This window comes from Canis lupus, chromosome 22 (genome assembly GCF_048164855.1).
Source record: "Canis lupus baileyi chromosome 22, mCanLup2.hap1, whole genome shotgun sequence".
NCBI lineage: Eukaryota > Metazoa > Chordata > Mammalia > Carnivora > Canidae > Canis > Canis lupus.
In genome coordinates, this window is record NC_132859.1 from 8,480,363 (window position 1) to 8,503,870 (window position 23,508).

The following is a 23,508-nucleotide window of genomic DNA, read 5'->3' on the forward strand; positions in this document are numbered from 1 at the left end:
TCTCCTTTCTTTCAACTGGATCTTTTACAACCTATTCATAACACAGCAGCCACGGTGAACCTTTTAACATAGCAAGCCATGTTCCTACTCAAAACTAATGTCAAGAGTTACTACTTTTCCCTTCCTTCACTTGGCTCCAGCCACAATGGTCTCTTCACCAGAATTCACTTCTACTTCAGGACTTTTGTACACTTGCCATTCTCTGCCTGGAATGCTTTCCTCCAGAGTTCCCTATATGGCTCACACTCTCCACTTCCTCAGATGTCATCTTCACTCTGATGTCATCTTCTCATTAAGGTCTTTCCTGACCACCCTGTTTGAAATGATATCCCCATACCCAGTCTCTGGCACTCCTAGTTACCCTTTTCTTGATTTATTTTAACCATGCTTACCACTACCTGAAAGCTATATATCCTGAAAGATATATATATATATATATATATATATATATATATATATATATATATATATAATTTTTTTTTTAAGAGCTCATGACACAGAACTCTTTAGGTACCAAGAGAAGTAAATAAACAGACTTTACTTCTCATCTCTGTACTATTTTGACAATTATGTCCCTATAACTGTTCTTTTTATTATTAATGATGGCTCCCATTCATTGCCTACTCCTTTTGTATCACCTGACACTGTGGTTTGTACACATGATCTTGTTTAACCCTCACATTATTCTTCTGGGGAAGGTATCTTTTTTTTTTTTTTTTTTTTTTAATTCCCATTTCTTAGGTCTCTACTTCCTCATCATCGGTTCTGATGTTACCAATAGAAAGGGGTGGCAGCAACATGAGGCAACCCTTGAATTCCTTACCACCACTGTCCACATCATCTTTAACGTAGTAGTATCAGCTCTCTCTCTCTTTCTCTCTCTCTCAAATAAATAAATAAATAAAGTCTTTTTTAAAAGGCAGGGGCATGTGCTTGGGTGGCTCAGTCAGTTAAGGATCTGCCTTTGGCTCAGGTCATGATCTCAGGGTCCTGGGATCCTGCATCGCATCGGGCTCCCTGCTCAGCAGGGAGTCTGCTTCTCCCTCTCCCTCTGCCCCTCCCTCCACTCGTGCTCTCTCTCAAATAAATAAATAACATATTTTTTAAAAAGACATAGTAGTGTCATGATGCCTTCCCTTAATCCTTTCCTCATGTCAACCTAATTAGAGAGGATCTGTGGCTCTTTCAATTCAGGGTGATCATTTGGAAGGGAGAATTCTTAAGTCCATGTTTCAAACTTATTACTTGTGAAATCTTAATCAAATTCCCCAAATTCTTATACCCATTTTCCTAAGCAGTAGGAAAGATGTGAATTTACTCCTGTTATTATTTTTCAGAGAGGTATAAATCACAGAGATGAACTCTCAGAAGGAAAGCTGTACCGGTATTGGCAACAGTAAACTCACCAACAGTGATGTCTTGTTTTTCTCACCCACTAGTCTGACCCTGTCTTTGTCCCCTTTGTGCCCCCTGCAGTTGGAACAAAGCTTGGTGAATAGTGAGCACAGAATTAAGAACACTGAATGAAGGGCAGATATATAAAGTCAGGATATCCGAGCAAACATACCACATACTCTGCTCTAGGATAAACTCCCTTGGCAGTTTTCTCTTTAACCCTCCTGTTCACAGTCAGATGAAATTTGCCAGATTCGATTCCACACCGCACCCTGCTCACCCCCCACCCCCAACTTCCTTCTTAAAAATACGCTCACGGTTGAGGCTTTAGTGCTGGAATCCAGAGGAAAATGACTTATTTTAAAATGCAGTAAAAACACCGCATTCCTTTGGCACAGGATGAAGACCAGCTCAGCTCTTCAGCCGTGGATCATTGTCTATTGTTCTCCAAACAGTAAACCACTATTTCACACCAGAGATTGTGTGGGCTGCAGTTCTATCCGAGCCCTGGGCTTCTCATGAATATGGAGTGAAGGGCTCTGACCCAGAAAGTGGAAGGTAATCTCAAAAAAGAAAAAAAAAAAAAAAAGGACAGGTAGGAAGAAAATTAAGCTTTATGTAATTCTACACTCTTGAAATCTGCAGGTTCTGAGCAGGGTAAGATGGGGTCTCGGAAATGTGGAGGCTGCCTAAGTGGTCTGCTGATTCCTCTTGCACTTTGGAGCATAATTGTCAATATATTATTATATTTTCCAAATGGGCAAACTTCCTATGCGTCCAGCAATAAACTCACCAACTACGTGTGGTATTTTGAAGGAATCTGTTTCTCAGGTGTCATGGTAAGTGTGACTTTGGAGACTTGGGGCTGTAGGAGGGGCTGTTCTTACTAAGCATTTTCTTATTCCTAGCAGAAGTAATGCATGGTGGAAGGATCACTGGACTTGGACTAATCCTGGGTTTGGGATTTAGAGGATGGGTCGGGGTGGAGGGGCAGGTAGTCAGTGAGGACTTGGGAGGGTGGCTTTGTCTTTGGTAAGCTGCCCACATATGTCGCTTCAGCAATGCAGGAAATTAGTCTGAACGAAATTAGTCTGTGGGACACTGGCCTGTCGAAATATTATGTCCTCATGAACCCTGTGTGTTGGTTTAAGCTGTTTAATGTTCAGTGGTATTGCCCTTTTTTTAGAATAGTTTCTACCTGGACTCACAGTTTATCTAGATTGGAGAGGTATCAAGACCATGTGGAAAAAGCAGAGATTTGGAGATTCAGACAAATTTACATTCAAATATAAGTTCTGTCGTTTGTGCCATGAGACCTTGAGCAAGTTACTCAGTGCCTCAGTGTCCTCATTTGAAAAATGGGAGTAATGGCATTTACTTTCTAGGGTAACTGTGGGGATTCAATAAAATCTCATGAAGGAAGTGCCTAGGACAGAGGTTGATGTGTAGTAGGTAGCCAGTGAATATTGTAATTATAAATACTTGTTGAAGAATGAACCATATTATCATTAAATAGTCTGATATTATGCCTCCCATATTGGGGGGTGTTTTTGAAAAAGAAATCAAATTATTTACCGTAAGAATCTATGAATGTTTTCCTGATGGCTTTGTGCTCTTTAAAAACAAACCGATAGTAAATCATGTTGGCAACTCAGAGGAAAAACACTTTTCCTGATCATATCATTTCTAAAAACAGCACATTGTTCACTGTAAGCTTACTATACCACCAAAGACATAAAAAATGCATTATAATTTATCTCTACATCTTCGTGGGCTCCTAAGTATTATAAAATTTGAATAACTATGATGAAAAGCAGTTTTCATTTAGTTACTATTTTGCATATTAACTTAGTCAACTTTAAAGTATTGATACCCAATGCTATTAAAGTTGCTGTGTGATAGGTACATAATGAATGTTTGGTGCTCGTACCATAAGTGAATGCAAATCTTTTGGAGAAGATTTTGATATGCTCTATTAAGATCCATGAAAATGCCTATGTCTTTGACTCAGTAATCCTAAATCTGAGAATTTATTCTGAGGAAATAATCCATAATAAGGAAAGAGATGGATGCATAGTTATTTATGACAGCACTATTTAGAATAGTAAGTAATTATAGGAGCACCGTAGCATAGAACTGGCCAAATATATTGTGGTATATTCACTTCCCATGGTGATGAAAACTATAATGGTGAAGCTGTAATTATGTGGAAAATAAATATTTTGTGTTTAGCAAAAGAAAAAAAGATAAAAAAAAGATACAAAAAACTTGAATAAATGACAATCGTACCATGTAAAATATACATAGGTGGTAAAACACCGGGAGTAAATACAGAAAAACATGTGAGGATGGTGGGATTTGGGGTAATGTTCCTCCATTATATTTGAGCCCTGTATTCCAATTCTAATTTTATAATGGAAAAAGAAAGCAGTTTCTCTTTCAACACGAGCAGTGCCTGTGTTTGTTTCTCTTTTGACACAGGATTCTAGGCTCTAGATCTAATTATTTCTACTAATATTGTCACAAAGCCAATTACTGTACCTGGCTGTGCCTTCTGTCATTGTTTCCCTCAATATGCAGCTGTAATAAATAGAAGAATTGCAAGGCATTAGTGAGATTAAGCCAGAATCTACTAAAATCTGTGATAACTAACAGTGTTGAAAGGAGGAGAGTATAGGACTCTTTTATTAATATTCTGTGTAAAAGAGAAAAGAACCTGTTCTCCATCTTCCACTGTTAAGGAATTCTTCAAAAACATTACTGTTATCACATCAAATCTTTTTAGGAGGAAGAAAAGGAATTTAGATAAATAAGTAAATAGACAAATGAAAGCTGAAGGAATTTGGAAAGTGGAAATATTGACTACACATAGTAAAAGAACGATGAACTCAGCTTCAAGATTCAGTCCTCAACATCAGGAGTAAAGGACAGGTGGAGAATTTGTTAGAAGCAATTCACAGTCCATATCTGCCCAAACGAGGACCTACAACAGTAAAGAAATCTATGTTCTTTCCAGAACCTGAGCCCTTCCCTAAGATACCAAAGAAGGGAAATAGGATACATTGAATTCTCCTAGTCCGTTAGCTTAACAGAGACAAAGAACCCTTGAAAATTTGAACCTGCGATGATCTGAATGCTTGGGGAAATCAAACTGACCTTACTTTGAATGAAGACATGTGGTTTCAGATTAACCATCCCTCTCGCCTGCATTCCCAAAGGGCAGTAAATGGAGAGAGGCTGGCAAATGGCAAAGTCTGGTGAATGATTTTCCTTTGGCCTCCGCAACTGAAGCCAGTGAGAAATGCAGATTTGCTGCCCTGGGGTGGTATTCCCATGTCCATACCATTTACTGCTTAATCATTAGCTTTTGATGACTGATAAGCATGATGATAAGAGCTCACATTTATCAATCACTTACTATAAATCAAGCACTGTGTTCAAAATTGTGTATATATTACCTCCTAACAACCCACCAAGGTGAGTCCTCAAACACCATTTTCTAGGGAAGGACCCTCAAGTTCATGCAGCTAGAAACTGGCAGAGCTGGGATTTGAACCCAGGTCCACTTGACCCCACTCCTGCTCTGAATCACTGTGCTCTGATTATGACTAGTATTCCATTTTTGATATTTCCTCTCTTCCCTACCACAGATGCTTATAGTAGCAGCAGTTCTTCTTGTACTGGAGAATGATAGCAACTATAAATGTTGCCAGAGTGAAAACTGCAGCAAAAAATACATGGTAAGAGCAATAGTACTTTGAGGATGCTTGAGTGGGCTCTGGCTCTCTTTCCTCTCGCTCAGAAACATGAAAATACTGACACTATTGTCCACTTTCCACCATCCTTTCAACGCAGAGCCCAAGAATTTACTAAAAAAAAAAAAAAAAAAAAAAAATCTTTCATTTTGTTTACTGTCTTTCCTCCACCTTTGTCCCTGCTGATGCTTTTCCAGAAGTTCAGGATTTAAAGATACATGAGATTAGAAAATAACACTACCTTTTCCTAACGACGTGTCTGTGAACTTATTTTTTCCCCTTTTCAACTTGATTGAGGGCTAATTTACATGCAACAAATGGCATCCATCCCAATTATACAATTCCATGAGTTTTGACAGCCAAATAACCCATGAAACCATCATCACAATCAAGACACAGAACATTTCCGTCACTCCCAAAAGATTAATCTTTGATCTGCTTTATGTCATTATAGATTAGCTTATATTCTATGTAGATAGAACCATGCAGTATTTCTCTTTTGTATGTGGCTTCCTTCACTCAGCATAGTGATTAGATTTCTCCATGTGTTGGGTACATGTGATGCACATTTTTTTTTTTAACTGGGACTTGAAAAATAATTTAAATAGAATCAAGAGAGAACAATACAACCATATTCTCTAAGCCTGTGCTCAGCAGGCAGGTGTTGGGCTCCCACATTTCTATCATTATCCTTCTCCTCAGGGTCATCATCTTTTAATCATTTTCATATAGCACTTCATAGTTTTTTCACACTTACCCAGTGAATTGCATCATTGTTATTCACACTTTATGTGAGTTACCTGTGGCTCAGAGAGAACACGTGACATATTAACTAAAAAGAACTTTCCTGGAGGCCTGGTAGGCATATCTTGCAGCAGTGGTTGCCTACCATTGGCTGCACATTGCAAACATCTGAGAGCTTGGAGTTGGAATCCCACCCCAGACACCCTGACCTAGCTGGTCCAAGGGCCAAATTTTAATGTGCAGCCAAGATAGCATGTCCAGCTTTCTTTGACAGATGAGTTAAATTAGCCGCTAAATTTGGAACTGTGCTCCTGGTGGAGGAGATTTGAAAAATTGAAAAAAATCTGTGCATGCGCATGTGCATTGTGTGCATCTGCCTTTTCTTAACCAATTGACTCAGACATCCCCTGGTAGTTGCTGGTATTATACTTATGGAAAAGCTTCAAAATTGCCTAGGTGAAGCAATAAATTCTGGCAAACATTAACCTATGATTCTCAGGGAATCTCTAGAAATCAAATGTATGTGCCATTAAGTTCATAATAAAAATAAATGTGTTCGATTTGCCTTGACTCACTCTCAGCACCTCCAGTACAAATGGGTGCTGTAAACAGTGTGGAGTCTGGACAGGGTTTTTTTTTTTTTAATTTATTTTTTATTGGTGTTCAGTTTACTAACATACAGAATAACTCCCAGTGCCCGTCACCCATTCACTCCCACCCCCGCCCTCCTCCCCTTCTACCACCCCTAGTTCGTTTCCCAGAGTTAGCAGTCTTTACGTTCTGTCTCCCTTTCTGATATTTCCCACACATTTCTTCCCCCTTCCCTTATATTCCCTTTCACTATTATTTATATTCCCCAAATGAATGAGAACATATAATGTTTGTCCTTCTCCGACTGGCTTACTTCACTCAGCATAATACCCTCTAGTTCCATCCACGTTGAAGCAAATGGTGGGTATTTGTCATTTCTAATGGCTGAGGAATATTCCATTGTATACATAGACCACATCTTCTTTATCCATTCATCTTTCATTGGACACCGAGACAGGGTTTTATAATCAATTCGAATGAGATGACAGGCATCTGTATGGAAAGAACAGGAGGAAGGGAAAGGGGATTCCCCGCAGGGCTCTTTCACGGTCTTTAGAATAGAGGTCCCAGTATATATGCTCCCAGGAGCTAAAGATCTAACGAAAATGAAAGAAGTGAGCCTGGTAGGCATTAGAGCAAAATTTCTGTTTAAGGAGGAGAGGGAGCTGCTACACCAGTCCAGCCAATTGTTGTCACGACAAAACTGGATAGTGTTTCTCAGTTTTCAATAGAGTAGAAAGATGGAGCTTTAGGTACAACTTCTCAATTATAACATGTTGGCAATTAACTCATTTAAATTAAATAAAGCACATCTTGAAAGCTAAATGTGAGTCTGCCCTGGTTTGGAACTGCTGAAGCTCTGCAATGAAAATTGAGATCATCCAAGATTCACTATACAAAAGAGAAGAGGTTTTCCCCAAAAGTTTCCTTTTTCCCTTAACCAAAAGACCTTTAAGACTTTTAAGATTTGTATCTGCCCTTGACACATCTCCATAACTCATACCTTTTTCTTTTTTCTTTCTATCTTTCTTTCTTTTCTTTTCTTTTTCTTTTTTTTCTTTTTTGGCCAAAACGCATGCCTTTTTTTCTTGTCTACAGAGTTGTTCCCTTATTATTTCTAGTAGTTTTACTTTCTTTTCTTTAGGAGTTTGAATTACATATACTAATTAGAATTCTTAAGTCTTAGAAACTTTAATTTCTAGTGAAAACTACAAAGTTAGCAACTGTGGAATGTTATAGATATCCGCATCCTGTTAGTTGGCAAATTCATTAATATGCTATTTCATAATTTCTAAAGCATACATTTCCTCATAGTACATTTTTTCAGTGTGGTGCAAGACATATTTACTAAGAGACCCAAATATCTTTAGTTCCTCTTTAATAGACAAAAGTGGGTGAGCTTATGTTCACCAATGTTTCAGCAATTTATTTTATTTGGAAATGACCCGTACACTCAATGAATTACCATCATTTAACTTCACTTTGCATAATTTGTATAACTTTAAGGTTTCAAGTTAGCAAAAAGATTTTGGGAGGTATTTTAAAATAAACATATTTTGCAAAACCCAATGATTGTTGAAAAATTCACTTAAAAACTTTTTAGCACATGTGCATTTAACTCACTTGGTCTTAACAACTCTGTTTAGGTCACTCATGACAGTAGACAAAGTTAGCCATTATTTTAAGTTATTTTTCTTGTTGACAAATTTTGTGACATATATATTGGATAAGCATTAAACGTCACAGAAACAAAGCACCCAAAAAGTTAAACATACTTTTTCTCAACAGCTGTGCATGACATACATTCAGCAATTTATTTTTACAATATGCTTTGTTTTTAGGTTGAATTTATAGATTTATTTTCTTAAACATCTAGTAGAGATAATATGTTTGTTTGACTAGCAATCCTAGGTAGAAAAAAATTGCACGACTACATTATGCTTAAGGCTGACAACTCTCAAGATACACTTGTTGGGTTTTTTCCTAACAGTTTTTAAGAGACTATCCCAAAGACTGTTCCAGATCTTATGAACTTAAAAAATTGTTTTGGATTAGTTTCTGTATTTCTGAGAGTTTTAAGGATACTTAGTTTATATGAGCACTCATTTATCTCTATGTCAATTAGAATAGAACTCTTTTGAGAGATTTTTATAAATTATTTTGGCAATACCATCTGGAGGTAGAAAAATATCACATGTCTGTAGCATGTACATACAGACATAAATAGAGAGACAGACACAGAGATCTTACAGCCTTTGTTTTTAAATTTTAGCCATGTATCAGGTACACTGACAGAAAACTCACTAGTTTGTAAGAGTCCAGATCATGTTTCTGGCAGATAGAACAAATTTTGGCTACCCACTCAGATGGCTAAAGCTTTTTACCTATAGTTGCGGAGAAGACTTTTAAGATTTGTATCTGCCCTTAACATGGAATCTTATGAAGGTTGTGGACTAGATTTTGGTGAGGGAGTTTTTATAGCAGTTTGTTTTTTCAAAAGACTCCCCCACCCCTGGTATTTTTTCCCCCTTTGGTTCCAGGCAGTTCAGGGTTGTGTTTTAATTATCTCCTAGAATGTTTACATTTCTAAGACATGGGAAGAGTCACATCTAGGGGGATAAGAGGGTGTAGGTTTCCTTTTAGAAGGAATTTTGGGGCATATATGTCTATTATCTAGAGATCTAGAATAATTACTATTTAAATTTTTTCTGAAGCGCAGGGCAGTTCTGTTTCCTACATCCTGATCTATTGCAGCATTTACAAACATTTTGAGACGAATAGGGAAGCTTGGGGATTGGTAAAGGATAGGTAGGTGAACTTTGAATTGCTTTTACTGCCACATTTCTAGTTCGCATAAAGACTAGATTTGTTAATTGAACACCAATAAAAAATAAATTAAAAAAAAAAGACAAGGACAGTTGTTTTTTAATTCCTCAAAGAATTGGGTCACAGCTTGGATGATCTTACCCTACCCATCCAACCACATTATCTTTGATTTGCTTTATATTAGGGAGAAGATTTCCAACTAAGATGGAAGTCAGAAAATTTCTATGTTCTAGATTTACAATGGTGTATCTTTGTAATGTTCTCATAATCATTTCACAAAACCTTCCACATGTTTTCTTTTCCTCTGAGTTCAGAGTTCTATTTTAGCTTAGGAGAGAAGGCCTTATTTTAAAAGTTTCTGTCAAGATCTGAATATCAACCTTCAATTTGGCCCACTTCTGACCATAGAGCTCATTTAAAAAATTGTTTCAAATATTTGAATTAAAAGTAAACCTATCGGGGATCCCTGGGTGGCGCAGCAGTTTGGCGCCTGCCTTTGGCCCAGGGCGCCATCCTGGAGACCAGGGATTGAATCCCACGTCGGGCTCCCGGTGCATGGAGCCTGCTTCTCCCTCTGCCTGTGTCTCTGCCTCTCTCTCTCTCTCTCTCTCTCTCTCTATGTGACTATCATAAATAAATAAATAAAAATTTTAAAAAAATAAATAAAAGTAAACCTATCAAGTGACTTGAAACCAAAACCAAAACTTAACCATGGGTGCAAGAGATGTCCCCAAAGAGGATGCACAAGATGCAGCCCTCCCAAGATCCAGAGCCATTCCCAAAGGTACCAAAAGAAAGACTTAGACAACTCTTCCTGAAAGCAGGCAACGGTTGGTAGGATGCTAGCCACAAAGCGGGGTGCAGCCCAAATCTCTGTACAGTGTATTTTTGGAGGCCCATAACCTGACACTCGGCTGCCTCTAAGAACAGACACTTGGCAGGCAAAATGCCGAGCCAAGTTCTCCAAACACAAATAGAGACAGAGGAAAGCAGATAGCTGTCCCTGAGAGAGAAAGGATCAATAACCAATGGATAACTCGAAATCAAATTTTAACCAGAGTCACAATCCAAAGAACTAATTCTTACAAATATTTTTGTCCTGCCCAGCTGAATCCGAAAAGGAAGACTCTTACCACTTTCCCTTGACCAGTGCCCCCGCCCCCCCAGGCAGTGGTCCCAGAAACTGACATGGTACAAATTCTTCTGAGGCTTTTGTCAGAGATCCAGGATCTCTAACTGTAGCTCCTGGACCAAGCAAGGTGTCCCCAGCCAATGGTGTCCCAGATTGGGTGCCAGAAACTGTTAGGGAGAAAAAGTTTTACTCAACCCTCCTAGGTTCTCCGGCTCAGTCTGAAAATTAAACTGACAAAGGCAGATTAGCAAGAGAAAGGGGTATACATTTTATTGAATTTTTACGTATACAGGGGGGCCTTCATGGGAGAATGAAGACCTGAAGAAGTGACCAGAGTAGCAAGAAACAACAAAGAATTTGTAAAGAATCGGTGAGAGTGAAGGGTTTGGGCTAGGGGTAGTAAAGAAGAAGTAACTAGAAAGAGAAGGTTTAGTTTAATGAAGTTTGTTTATACAGATTTCTTGGCCCCAAATCCCCTGTCTCTGCTGATAAGAATGTTTTCCTTCCTCCTTATACAGAGAGGGTACCTTGCACATGGGAGTTTTATGACCTGTTTCAAAGAAGAAGGGTGAAGGGGTTGGGAGGGGCCAGAGAGACCATCCTGCTTCTGTCATTTTCTCAAACTCCTTCAGTTTAAGATATTCAGTATGCTAAGGTGCCATATTTCAGGAATGACCTGAACCCCATTAATTTCTTGCTTGCTTTTCATTCCTCTGTGGACTCTCATTTTCTGCTGAAATCCTGTGGGTTGTTATCCCTGCAAAACAATTCTCAGCGAAGTAAAGGCACTTGGAATAATAGGTAATATTGTGATTATATTTAGACTTTTAAAATAATTTGTACATCCATTGTGTCCTTTAAATTTTGAAACATCCCTGTTATGTAGGTACTATAAACATCTACATCATTTGCAGTTTATAGAAAATGCTACTGTAACTCAGAGAGATTCGTTCTCCTGCTTTATTTTGAGGCTCAATTGTGCAATGGTATCCACTCACTAGACTGTAATTTGTATATATACACAAACATACACATTGTGCTATGGTTGCCGGTTTCACCAAATGAAGAAATTCTCCATTGATCTTTCCAGTGATCTGCTTAAGAGCACATTTGGTAAACAAGGAGCTCAATCTTTTCAAAACATCCTTCTTCCTTTTTGGAAAATGTCATTGGTGATTAGGTAAATTTTCTTTGGTAAGCATAACAAGCAGTAATCTACTATTAAAAAAAAAGTAGCTGTGTCTCTAGTCCCTTGATAGGCCAAAATTCTATTAAAATCAATATGAGAAATATAATTAGAAAGATTTTTAAATCATATATGAAGATGCCAATGAAATAATATCAAATAGGAAAAAAAGCAGAATTGTTCTTTTCTTCTTAGTGATCTTAAAATATATTTTTCTGATTTCCAGTAATGAGCATGTATTAATGCTATAATCAGTAAAATAAATGTTAAATTATTAAAGAGATATATAATTTGAGATGACTTTTGTTCCCCAGATCACAGGTTTGTTGTTCTGTTTTTCTGGTCTCAATTTTTGAATTTATTATCAACCAACCTGGCTGTTCTACTCTCACTTGAAAGCAAGATTTCTAAAATTAGATTAAATTGTCTTCCAGACCAAACTACCCTTCTTGGCATCCCTATTACTGGCCTTTTCGCTCAAGTCCCAAACTCTGGAATTTTTTTTTTCAATCCATCTCCAGCTACTTATTTCCTCCCCAGCGTCTTTCCCTCCAGGGCACGTCTTTGTCACCGCAGTTTGAAGTTGTTTCCACATGGAATCCTTATTTTGGGCTCTCTCACTCTGGCTGGATGCCATTGCTGCCAGAGCCAGCTTTCAAAATTATATATTGGTTCATGTCACTTCCTTGCTCAAAAACCAAGTATATGGCTTCTTGGAAAAACAGTTATTCTAGTTCTTTATAAATTCAAAATGAGCTTGGTACATTCTGTGCCAGGAAGCAAAGAGGTGTTCAAAGGATGATAGGGATGTCTCAAAGGACACAGGATGACTTGACAGGATGTTCCTATTGGCCATATTTGGACCAAATGAGCATCTAAAAAATAATAACAGTTGTGAATTATAACACATTAAATAGAAAATCCATGAGTCCACAATGAGAGAGAAAGAGAGAGATGGGAAATGGAAGTTCTTCTGTGTAGAAAAGCAATAATTTATAAATGTAGAAGAAATAATGGGATGAAATAAGCAGCATCCTGCAACCAGTCATTGTGATAACTGGTAATCAGTGGATATGAGGATCATCAGTGGGTGGTAAAATCCATCAGTTGAAATGTTTTGGGGGCATAGGACATGACACAGCCTCAAAGTGTTACCTCACAAATTATTTACTAATTGCAAACTTGAAAATGTACGTTTATAGATCTGAAGGACACCACCTTAACCAAGAGATCAAAAGCATCACCAAGGCAGCGAGAGCCTCCTAATGTACTCATGCCCAGCGGGTGTTTTTGTTAAAATGTTTAACCCAAGTCCAGTTGTAAGGAAACAATCAGAAAAGCCCAGATTGGTGGGACGTTCTATAAGACAATGCGCTGGGATTCTCCAAAAACAAATTAATGTTCTAAAAAACAAAAAGCTGGTAAGACTAATGTAGATTAAAGGAAACTAAAGAGATGTAACCCTGTACAAAAAAGTTAAAAAAAAAATTTGCAAGATAATAGAATATCTTTTTGAGGGGAGATGTGTGCTGATGTGTTTAGGAGTGAGATATCACAGTTTCTACAACCTGCTTTCAGGTGGTTCAGCAGCAAAAATGTGTCAGTAAATAATATAGGTGCATGAAATATATACATATATATAGAAAGAGTATATATACATATATATAGAATATATATACATATATATAGAAAGAGTGAGAGAGCAAAAATGATAAAGTATCTCTCATAGAAGGTGTGTCTGGATATAGAGTATACAGAGCTACATTGGCTATACATTCAATTTTTTGGTTAATTTGGAAAAAATTTAATGAAAGGCTATGGGGGGTGGGTGGGAAGCTACTTTCCCTGAAGGATGAAATCTACTCTCCTTGATCCAGCATTCAAAGCCACCTTCTGCCTGAATATTCCAAGTCACACTCACTTTGCATGTAAGTCACTTGAGGACTGCGTCGTGTCCGACCACCCCATTTCCCCAGCATTTACAAACACGTCAATCTGGTCCTCATAAGCTTTTCTCTAATGCTCTGTAGGAACCCTCCCCCATGTCACATGAACCTACTTACCCTTACTACTCTTTGTACTGTTCTGCCTGTGAGCATTGCTCATTCTCTCTACTCCAGGGAAAATGCCCTCCTCCCCATCAATCCCATCCTCACTTGAACATAAATATGGCTTAGTAGGCTAACACCTGATACCTCCACTCATATTCCTAAAGGGAAGGTATTCACATATCATCTTCACGTGAGAAAAGCAAAGGTCATAGCTTATGATTCTTAGGGAACCCACCCTACCTAGAAAGAAACGTCTTCAGTATGTAAATATATAGATTGGTCACGCTGCTTCACTGCATTAATGTGTGATCATTATTTTGATCATCGAAATTCCAGAAGAAAGGAAGAAATTTAGTAAGCTAACTAGTATCCTCTGTGGAATTCCAAACAAAAAGTTATTTTAAAAACTTACTTTAAGGATCAAGTGGGTTTGGATGAACTGTTTCTGTTTTTCTGTGGGCATTTACCCAGATTGCGTGCAGTAGGCTTGGATGAGTAGGGGGAGGTACCTAGTTGATCTTTTTTATCCACAATAGCCCTTTGTCTATTTTATGGCACTGACCTCTTCCACCTCCTCCTCCTCCTTCTTCTTTTTTTTCTTCTGACCTCCTTCTTCTTTGTTTAATTTAGACACTGCTGTCGATGATCTTTTCCGCCCTTGGAATTGCTTTCTCTGGATACTGTTTGGTCATATCTGCTCTGGGCCTCGTTCAGGGTCCATACTGCCGCACCCTCGATGGCTGGGAGTATGCCTTTGAAGGCACTTCAGGACGGTAAGGAATAGTGCTCCACAAGTCAAGGGGCTCAGAAAGCCAGAAAGCCTGGCTTCATGTTCATGCTCATGTTCCATGATCACTTTGGGATTCCGCGTGGGGATGTTGGTGCAGAATTTTCCTATTAGTTTAATGATACTCAGACCAATTTCTTCCTACATAGATCTCTATTTAGATGTATTTTTGTTTTTGTTTTTTGCCAGTCTTTTAATGTCATATGCATTCACTATTTTGAGGCTGATGTGGAGGTATCCAAATGAAAGGTGTATTTCTCCCAAACTTCAGAGCAAAGCTTTGTGGTTATTATGGTCTGGCAACTGCTGGAGCCTTGCACTTGAATGGTTCTAGCAACTCAGTCTTGTCATGTGGCCAATGCGGATGTACGGTCTGTTATAGATGGGAAGGGGCTTGGCTTGGAGAGAATCACAGTGCCCTTGGCTGGTGTTACCCACGCTATACTGTCAGGAACAACACGGAGATTAGAACCAGGCAGCGTGAGCAGCCAAGTGCAGAATGAGATCCAGGAACATGACCTGGTGCACGGATTTGTGGAGCAGCCAGGAGATAATCTGGTGTGTACTGAACAAGAGTGTAGGAAGGTAGACTTACTTAGAGGGGTGGTGGCTCAGTTAACCATCAAGCAACCCAATCCTGGATCAAGGAATACCCCTCTGGCATTGTATTTACCAGTACCTGGGTTATTAGCCTGCCAGTCCCTACAGAAACAGCTCTAGAGGTAGCAGGGCCCAGACAGAGCTACAGGAGAGCTCCCCTGAATCTCTCCCTGTCTTGTCCTATGCTCAGAATTCTAATGGTATAAATTGAGAGAGTATCTCTATCACACCCCAGAGAAGTCTAGTTTCTTCCCAGCTCCCTGTGACTGGCTCTACTTCAGGGCCCACGTCTATTCGAAGCCTTACGTGCTCACCTAGACCTGTATTGCAAAACTGCTTCTGTGCCCATAGCCACCTTCATCCTGAAGCTTCCACAAAGTACCATGTGCTGTGAGCAGAGCTTTCTCTCGACTCAGGAGAACCTAGAAAATAGCAGGCATTTCTGAGCACTCCTGTGGGACTTACGGGGCTCAGGAAAGGGGACTCTAATGAAGAAAGTCCCACAGGGTGCAAAAAATCATCATTTGGTGCCATCATCCCTGAACTTCCCTGACCCCAAAACCAAAGAGATTTCACTTTCAATACAAGAATCTCAGACTGCCTACATGCCTCTCCATTTCTCTTTAAAGTTGCCCCTGATATTTGTATTCATTTGCTTCCAGCTACATACAAATGTTTGGAGGTGAAACATTGGAAGCCACGAGGGGAAGTTAAGTCTCTGGTCTCTTAGAGAAGTTTCCAAGCCTTGGCAAATTCTGGGTAGAACAAGTTGGTGGGGGGCATTGTTTGTTTTGTTGTTTTTTTGTTTTTGTTTTTGTTTTTTTTTTTTTGAGAGTGAGAGAGTGAAAGCATGAGCAGAGGGGAGGAGGGACAGAGGGAGAGGGAGAAGCAGATTCCCTGCCGAACAGGGAGCCTGATGTGAGGCTCGATCCCAGGACCCCGGGATCATGACCTGAGCCAAAGGCAGACCTGGATGGAACAAGTTCTACAAATTAGGTAATCATTTGTACATTTATTCAACACTTCATTGAGCATCTACTATGTCCAGGCTTTGAATTAGGTGCTGGGGAATCAAAGATAAATTACACAGTGCCACTTCCCTCTAGGAGCTCACCCAGACCTTACAGAATGTTCTGCTGAGGTGGAGCTTTCGAGTGATGTTACCCTCGTAGCACAGGCCCTCAATGCACAGGCCAGCACATCGGGATTCAAGTCTTCTCCATCTGCTACTGACAAACTGTGACCTGAAACAGATATCCCCGAGCCCCTGTAAACTGGAGATAATTAGTTCTACCTCCCAGAATTGACAATTAAATGGGAGGAAAGCATAAATTAGATTTAATATATTCTTAAGACATGCCAGATTTTATGATTAATGTCACTACCATGTGTAATCTTTCATGCCACACGATGTCGTCCATCTGGCGGGTGGTTAGCAGGCTCAGCCCCTGGCATGGTGACTGGTGAGGATCCTGAATCAGTTCCATTCGACAAGCATTTGCTGATCCTTGCAATGTGCTAGGAATGGCCTTAGGTCTTAGGCCTGGCCATTGGGGGGTGCAAACATCACAGCAGGGCTCTCCAAGTCCACAGTTTAGTGAGGGAGTAGATATGGATGCAGATAAGACAGACTTACAATATAATGAAGTAAATGCTGTGATAGAACCGCACATGGAGGTTGTGGAGGGAGGGAGCGTCGGAAAAAGCACCTCCCTTCCTTCCAGATCCTGCTGGTGCACTTACTACCCCGTGGTTTACACGAAGAATAAATAGCACCACAGTCCAGGAGAAAAATCAACACCCTGCAAATCATCTTGCTTTAGAATGTTGGCCGATCTGTGCGGAGCAGGTAATGGGAACAGTCTAGAGGAAGGATCTTGAAGACATTAGCCTCCCTGGTGTCCGAGACTGAGTCCAGAGTATGAGGGTGTATGGAATGGGTCTAGGGAAATGGTAACAAGAAATTATATTTGTATCATGCTTTATAGGTTCCAAAGTATGTTACACTCCTCTCCCCAAATATTCGTAAAAACCCCAGGGTTCGATATGTTAAGCCCATCATCTGAATAAGACTCTAGGGGTCAGAGGTGTAAATAAAGCCTCTTGTCCAAGATCCTACAGATGCAGGAGTTCCATATGGAACTTGAGACATAAAGTTGAGACATAAACTTGAGACATAAAGGCCTTTATTTAGCAAATCAAGAAATTCTGAGTGCTTCTTCTTCTTCTTCCTTTTTTAAAAAACATTTTATGTATTTATTCATGAGAGAGACACAGAGAGAGAGAGGTAGAGAGAGAAGCAGGCTTGGGACTTGATCCCAGGACCTCAGGATCAGGACCTGAGCCAAATGCAGATGCTCAACCGCTGAGCCATCCTGGTGCTCCTCTCAGAGTGCTTCTGAGGGTCCTGGAGCATAGGCAGTGGGAAATAAAGAAAGGGAGGAAAGAGAGAACTAAAGGAAAGGAATAGGAGAGAAACAGCGGTGGGGGAGAAGGAAAAACAAAGAGGAGAGAGAAGTCGTGGCGGTGATGTTCCCCAAAATGCAGGATTCACCCTCTCCCACTACAGACACCAATGCTCCGGGCCACCTGTCCAGTAGCCAGCTTACCTTAGTTGCCAGCTCAAGAAAAAGCATGTTGCTATTGACAAGATATTAATAGCTCTACCCTACAAACAGGTTTGATTATTTTTGTTTGGAGAATTTTCTGAGGAGACCAGCTTTCCATTTTGATTCAGTTGGACAGAGTGTCACCCTTAGGAGAAAGTGCTGCTGGCCATGGCACACCTGGAAGCGGGCCCAAGTCCAGTCGCGTAGATTCAGTGTGGTTTTAAGATGATCTCGGGACTGGTTTAATTCTCACAATCCAGTGCTAAACTAGATTGTGAGACAAAATGCAATTTTTTTTGCATTCCCCACCTCATCACCTAAATCTTAACAGCAGTAGAGCAGCAGTGGTCTACACCAGAGGTCCTCACACTGTGGCCTCCAAACCAGCAGCAGCAGTAGCAACACTGGGAACTTAGAAATGCAAAATCTCAAGCCCCATCCAGACCTTCTGAATCGGAAACTCTTTTGGGGTGAGGTCTCTGCAATCTGCATTCTCACAAGCCCTCCAGATAATCGTTTTTGAGAGCCACCTTTCTAAAGGACTTTGGGACAGAGTGGAGGAATTTCTAGCAGCATTTCCCTTTGCTATTTTGCCACATGTGTGGTTTTTATATCTAGCACAAGCCCAGCCTTCTCTCTACAGCCCAGGCTTACTTCTGGACTTTTCGGGAATAAGCAATCTATAGTTTTCTTGGCATTGATATGTGCTGCCTTTTATTACTAGGGAACTCTTCAGTATGTGTCTTGCCTTCTAACGGAATTAAAATCATCTCTGAGGCAGGCACCATGTTTAAAATAAGTATAGCCCAATGCTACGCATACTATATACCCAATATATGTATCTGAATGATTTTTAAGTACTTTAATTCACATTTAATAATATTATGTATTTCAGTCAGATTTATTAATTTCCCAAACATACAAGCCTTCTTACTTGGACCAAGTATTTAGGCTTGGCCATCAGTCTTGTTGACTATATCTCTTCTCTCTCTCAGTTTCCTTACAGACTCCAGCAGATGGACTGAGTGCCTGGAACCTGCACATGTAGTGGAGTGGAACATCATTTTATTTTCCATTCTCATAGCTCTCAGTGGGCTTCAAGTAATCGTTTGCCTCATCAGAGTAGTCGCTCAGTTATCCAAGATACTGTGTGGAACCTATTCCGTCATCATCCAGGTAATAGATCACCAGTAGTACCTGTACTGCCTCCACTTTACCCCCCTGCCCAATGTTCAATGACTCTTGTTTAAAAGGTTTTTAGCCTCCTATCTTTTTATTCCATTCCTACTGCCCTCAACTTTACTCAAGCTCTAATATCTTAATTGTTTCTTCTTCTTCTTCTTCTTCTTCTTCTTCTTCTTCTTCTTCTTCTTCTTCTTCTTCTTCCTTTTTAATATTCCAACGTGTCTGTTGGCTTGCCTACATGGATTGAGTCAATGGAATAATTATAAAATCTGCACTTGGTCCTGAAAGTGAAAATAGCACAAGTGTTTTGAATGAGCAACAGTTTAGTTTTGTATAGAAATAACCCAAAGTACAAAGTCTTACTATGCATTGAGAATTTCCCTGTTCATAAGATAACTGAAGGCTCACAACATTATCCCATTGGAATAATTTATCTTCTGAATGCTGCTATATTAACCTAATAAGCATTCTTTATATGGAATCATTAGTAATTGGTTTTAAAGTAGAGAAATATGTTTTTGTCCCTGCAAAACTGCTTCTGCTCCATGTGCTAAAATACTAATGTTAATTCAGTTATGGTTGAAATTGCTTGAACTATCCAGCAAGTCCAGAGTAAAGAAAAATCATGATTGAGTTATCTTGTGTCTTATTCAACAACAAATAATGTATAACCTCCTAGTAGTTTCAAGTAGATATTTTCCTAATTCATCATGTTTTGAATATGACTATAAATTTAAGTTGCTAAATGTAATCATGGATAATTAATCAAGCTTAATTTACTACTTTTACTCACTTTCTTTTTTCTTTTTTCATAGCCTGGAATCATTTGAATGAGGACAAGAATATTTTCCATTATCAAGATATACCATCTGTCTGTATCACATCTACTGTATAGACCTTAAGGCAATATTCAAATGATGGTGGTTTCTCCATTTGGTGCTTTTTTGCCTGTTTATACAATTACAGTCCCCCCTGGAAGTGCCAATTAGGCTACCCTTCCATTTAGATTTTTTTCTAAGCAATATATATCAGGATCTTCAGAAAGTCCATACTCCTTGGTCAAACAAATCCATTTTCAATAATCTATACTATGGAAATAAATGAGAAAAGAAGAAAAAACTTTATGTAAATACAAATAATACAATATTATTTACTATTCTAGAAAATTAGAAATACCCCAAAGTCTAATTTTAGGGGAAGGATTAAATCAAGAGTAGTACATTAGTTGTAATATTATGTAGCCATTACAAATTACGTTACGCAGTCATTACAAATTATATCCTAGACATTAAGAATACTGTTAAATGAAAAAGCAGATTACAAATTTATGTTTAGTGGTATAAACATAACCATATAAAACAAACATGAAATCTTCAAAGTTTAGGAGAAAAACTAAATCTAGAAGGATTTACAGAAAAATGTCAACTGTCATTGGTCTGGATCGTAGGTGACCTTTCCTGCTTTTCTCTATTTCCCAAGTTTTCTTTATCATGTTTTATAATTAAAACATATTTTAATACTCATATTTTTACTATTAAAATTTTTTGCTTTTATCCAACCTTTAAAGATATGTGCTTTTTCCCACCTTGAGTATCTGTAAACATCATAATACAACGCTTTAATCAGTGTTCAATAAGGAAAGTATTGAGATACATAAGATAAAAAAAAGTTTTATATAAATTTATATAATCTAACTGAGCCTTTAGCCTTATTTTGTCATTCCTAATGATGAGTGTGGTAGGCTACAAGAGGTAACCTTGAAATAAATGAGTAGTTGAGGACATGCTCAATGAGTTAAAGAAAGTGACCACTGATCAGTTGATATCTATGTCATAGGGAGTTATCACTACCTGTATGTATAGAAAAAAAGTTTTAGTGAAACATCTAGAAACTTTCTGTCTATACTCTATACTTACCATGACTTCCTTGAGAACAGCAACCATGTTATATATTTTCCCACCATCCATAGGACATAGCACAAAGTGGGCATAGTAGACATTCAATGTTGGATATTCATGCCAGGCCCGTCTGCTCTTCATGGCTACTCTGCTGAACGCCTGTCTCCATCATAGGCCCACTGGGCCATAACACTTCTGCCACTTGCCCATTGCTCTCCTCCATGAACACTGTCAACAATGCTCTGTCAACACCTGCTCTGTGTCAAAGTTGGGCAGCAGCCTGGGGGAAGAGGGGAAAATGCTTCTCTCCTTGATATCTGACCTGCCCACATCCTTCTTTAAGGGAAGCTGCACTGTTGGCAGCCCTTGCTGATATAAGTATCTTGAAAGCAAGCCATGTTGTCTCAGATCATCTCCATGCCCTGGACCCAGCTGAAAGAATTGGGATGGGCACCCAAGCCACGGGCAGCCTATTGTTGCTTATTAGCTCTGACTCAGCCAAGAGTGAAACACCATCGAAATAAGATTAGTGGTCATTGTTACTTGAGAATCTGAACTCAAGGAAGGCAGGAATGAAGCAACCAGTCAGTGCTGTCAGGAAAATAATTAAAGGATGAGAAAAGATGCCAACACACTCAACATACAGAGAGTATCTAACTTCACCAAGCCCATAAACTTGTCATATTCAGCACCCACTTCTTTTAGTTCTCCCAATCCCTCCTTAACCTTCTTGTAAACAGACTTCCGGCAGGTCAATCCCACCAGTTTGTCAGACACATTCAGACTGTCTCAGTCTTGTTTAGGTACAATATGGCACCATACCTTGAGTGGACCATGAGTAGAGGTCAGCTGAACCACTCCACCACAGAATTGGAAACATTGCCTAAGAACAGGGTTGCAGCCAAATGCAGTACAGCATATGTATCAGTAAATCAAATATTAACACAGCCACCCCAAATTTTGTATTTAAAGAGCACTTGCTAATGATGTGTTTTTAAGGGAAAAAGCTGGATACAAATATATGTGTGCAGCGTGAGCCCAAACTTTTAAATAACCATATAATTACATGTAGACATGCACAAACCTTCAGATACAGACAAAAAGGACTGAAGCAATACATGAATGTTAATAGTTAATAGTTATCCCCTAATGGTGGGATTATGACTTCTGTTTCTTTTCTCTATATTGTTCTATATTTTCAAATTTTCATTTGAAAATGTGTTACTTGAATAACGAGAAAAAATAAACCCCATTTAAACAGGAAGTATTCTCTCCTTTCTGTAAAATCTGTTTAAGGAGCTTAAAATAAAAAAACACTAAACATAAAGGTATGTGTGTGATAGCCCTTTTTCTTATTCTTATCATTTTCCCATTCTTAGACTAAATATTGCTAATTTTAATTGAGAATGAATTCTATTTTGTGCATTTATGTTTTTATATTTCCCATTTCTCTCTTATTTCCCTTGCTTCTATCTCATTGTAATTTTCCTAACTTCTTAAATTTAATGCCTAGTTTTTTAATTTTCAACATTTCTTTTTCTTAAAATAAGGATTTAAGACTATGCACTTTTTCTTTAAGTACTACTTTGGTTTCAACTCTTGAGTGTTGAAATGTATTTTCCCTATTATCTAGTTATAAAGTTTTCCACTTTCCTGTATGATTTATTTTTCCATCTGTGTGTTTTTATTTTTTTTTTAAAGATTTTATTTATTTATTCATGAGAGACAGAGAGAGAGAGGCAGAGCCATAGTAGGAGGGAGAAGCAGGCTCCCTGTGTGGAGCCTGATGAGGAACTTAGCCTGAGGATCATAACCTGAGCCAAAGGCAGACACCTAACCACTGAGCCACCCAGGTGTCCCCATCTATGTGTTTTTAAATATGCTTTAAAATTCCCAAATATGTGAGGTTTTTTTAAATTGATTTACAACTTAATTGTATTGTGACTATACAATATGGTCTCTATAATTCTGATACTTTGAACATTTTTAAAACATGTTTTATGGTTACTACTTGTAAATATTTTATGTACTTTAAAAGTATATATTTTTCCAAAAATTGGGTGCAAGATTCTATAATGTCCATTAGATGAAGTTGTTAATTTTGTCTTTTAGATCCTCAGCATTTTTCCTTACAATCTTAATTACATCAGGAAACAGTATTTGGCACATGAATGTGTGGCTCAGGTTGTGATCCCAGAGTGCTGGATGGAGTCCACATCAGGTTCCCTTCAGGGAGCCTGTTTCTCCCTCTGCCTGTGGCTCTCCTCTTTCTATGTGTCTCTCATGAATAAATAAACAAAATCTTAAAAAAAAAAAACCCAGGGTGACTAAAATCAGAACCCAGTGTAGTTGGGGCAGATTTGGGGTGGCAGAGGTAAGAGGCAGACAATGCTAGGCTAAGTACAGTGCAAGACAGATCTGCACTTCCTTTCATCTCATGCTTGAAGAGGGCTAACATAATAGCCATCAGAATCAGGTTTCTAAAACCTCAGTCTCTGCTCTCTCTATATATTTCCATCTCACTGAAAAGCCACAAGGAAAGAGGGTAATTCAAGGGTACTATTATGAAAACCCCAACTATTTATATTCAGAATGACTCCTACCAGTTCTGCTTCCTGCTTTGTGAGATGAAGCCAGGAATTAGGGACACGATTCCAGTCCCAGAGGAACTGGGATATCTAGTAGGAAACCAAGTCAAGAAGTCAAGCTTTAGTGTGTGTAATTGGGTAGGGCAGGACACACAAACCTG

At 38.8% G+C, this 23,508-nt stretch overlaps 1 protein-coding gene across 2 annotated transcripts; it reads left to right on the forward strand.

Annotated features, from left to right (window-relative positions):
- Window positions 1–1,631: 1,631 nt before the first annotated feature.
- On the forward strand, window positions 1,632–22,086 carry TM4SF18 (transmembrane 4 L six family member 18). Of its 2 annotated transcripts, XM_072792318.1 has the most exons (6): window positions 1,632–1,953; window positions 2,041–2,234; window positions 5,046–5,135; window positions 14,311–14,453; window positions 18,672–18,852; window positions 19,677–22,086. In XM_072792318.1, the coding sequence occupies exons 2-6, from the start codon at window positions 2,058–2,060 to the stop codon at window positions 19,689–19,691; spliced, it is 606 nt and encodes a 201-aa protein (XP_072648419.1). In that variant the 5' UTR covers window positions 1,632–1,953; window positions 2,041–2,057; the 3' UTR covers window positions 19,692–22,086. The 2 variants fall into 2 exon arrangements, with proteins under 2 accessions (XP_072648419.1, XP_072648420.1); XM_072792319.1 differs by lacking the exon at window positions 5,046–5,135 and having other exon boundaries at window positions 1,738–1,953.
- The last annotated feature ends 1,422 nt before the right edge of the window (window positions 22,087–23,508 follow it).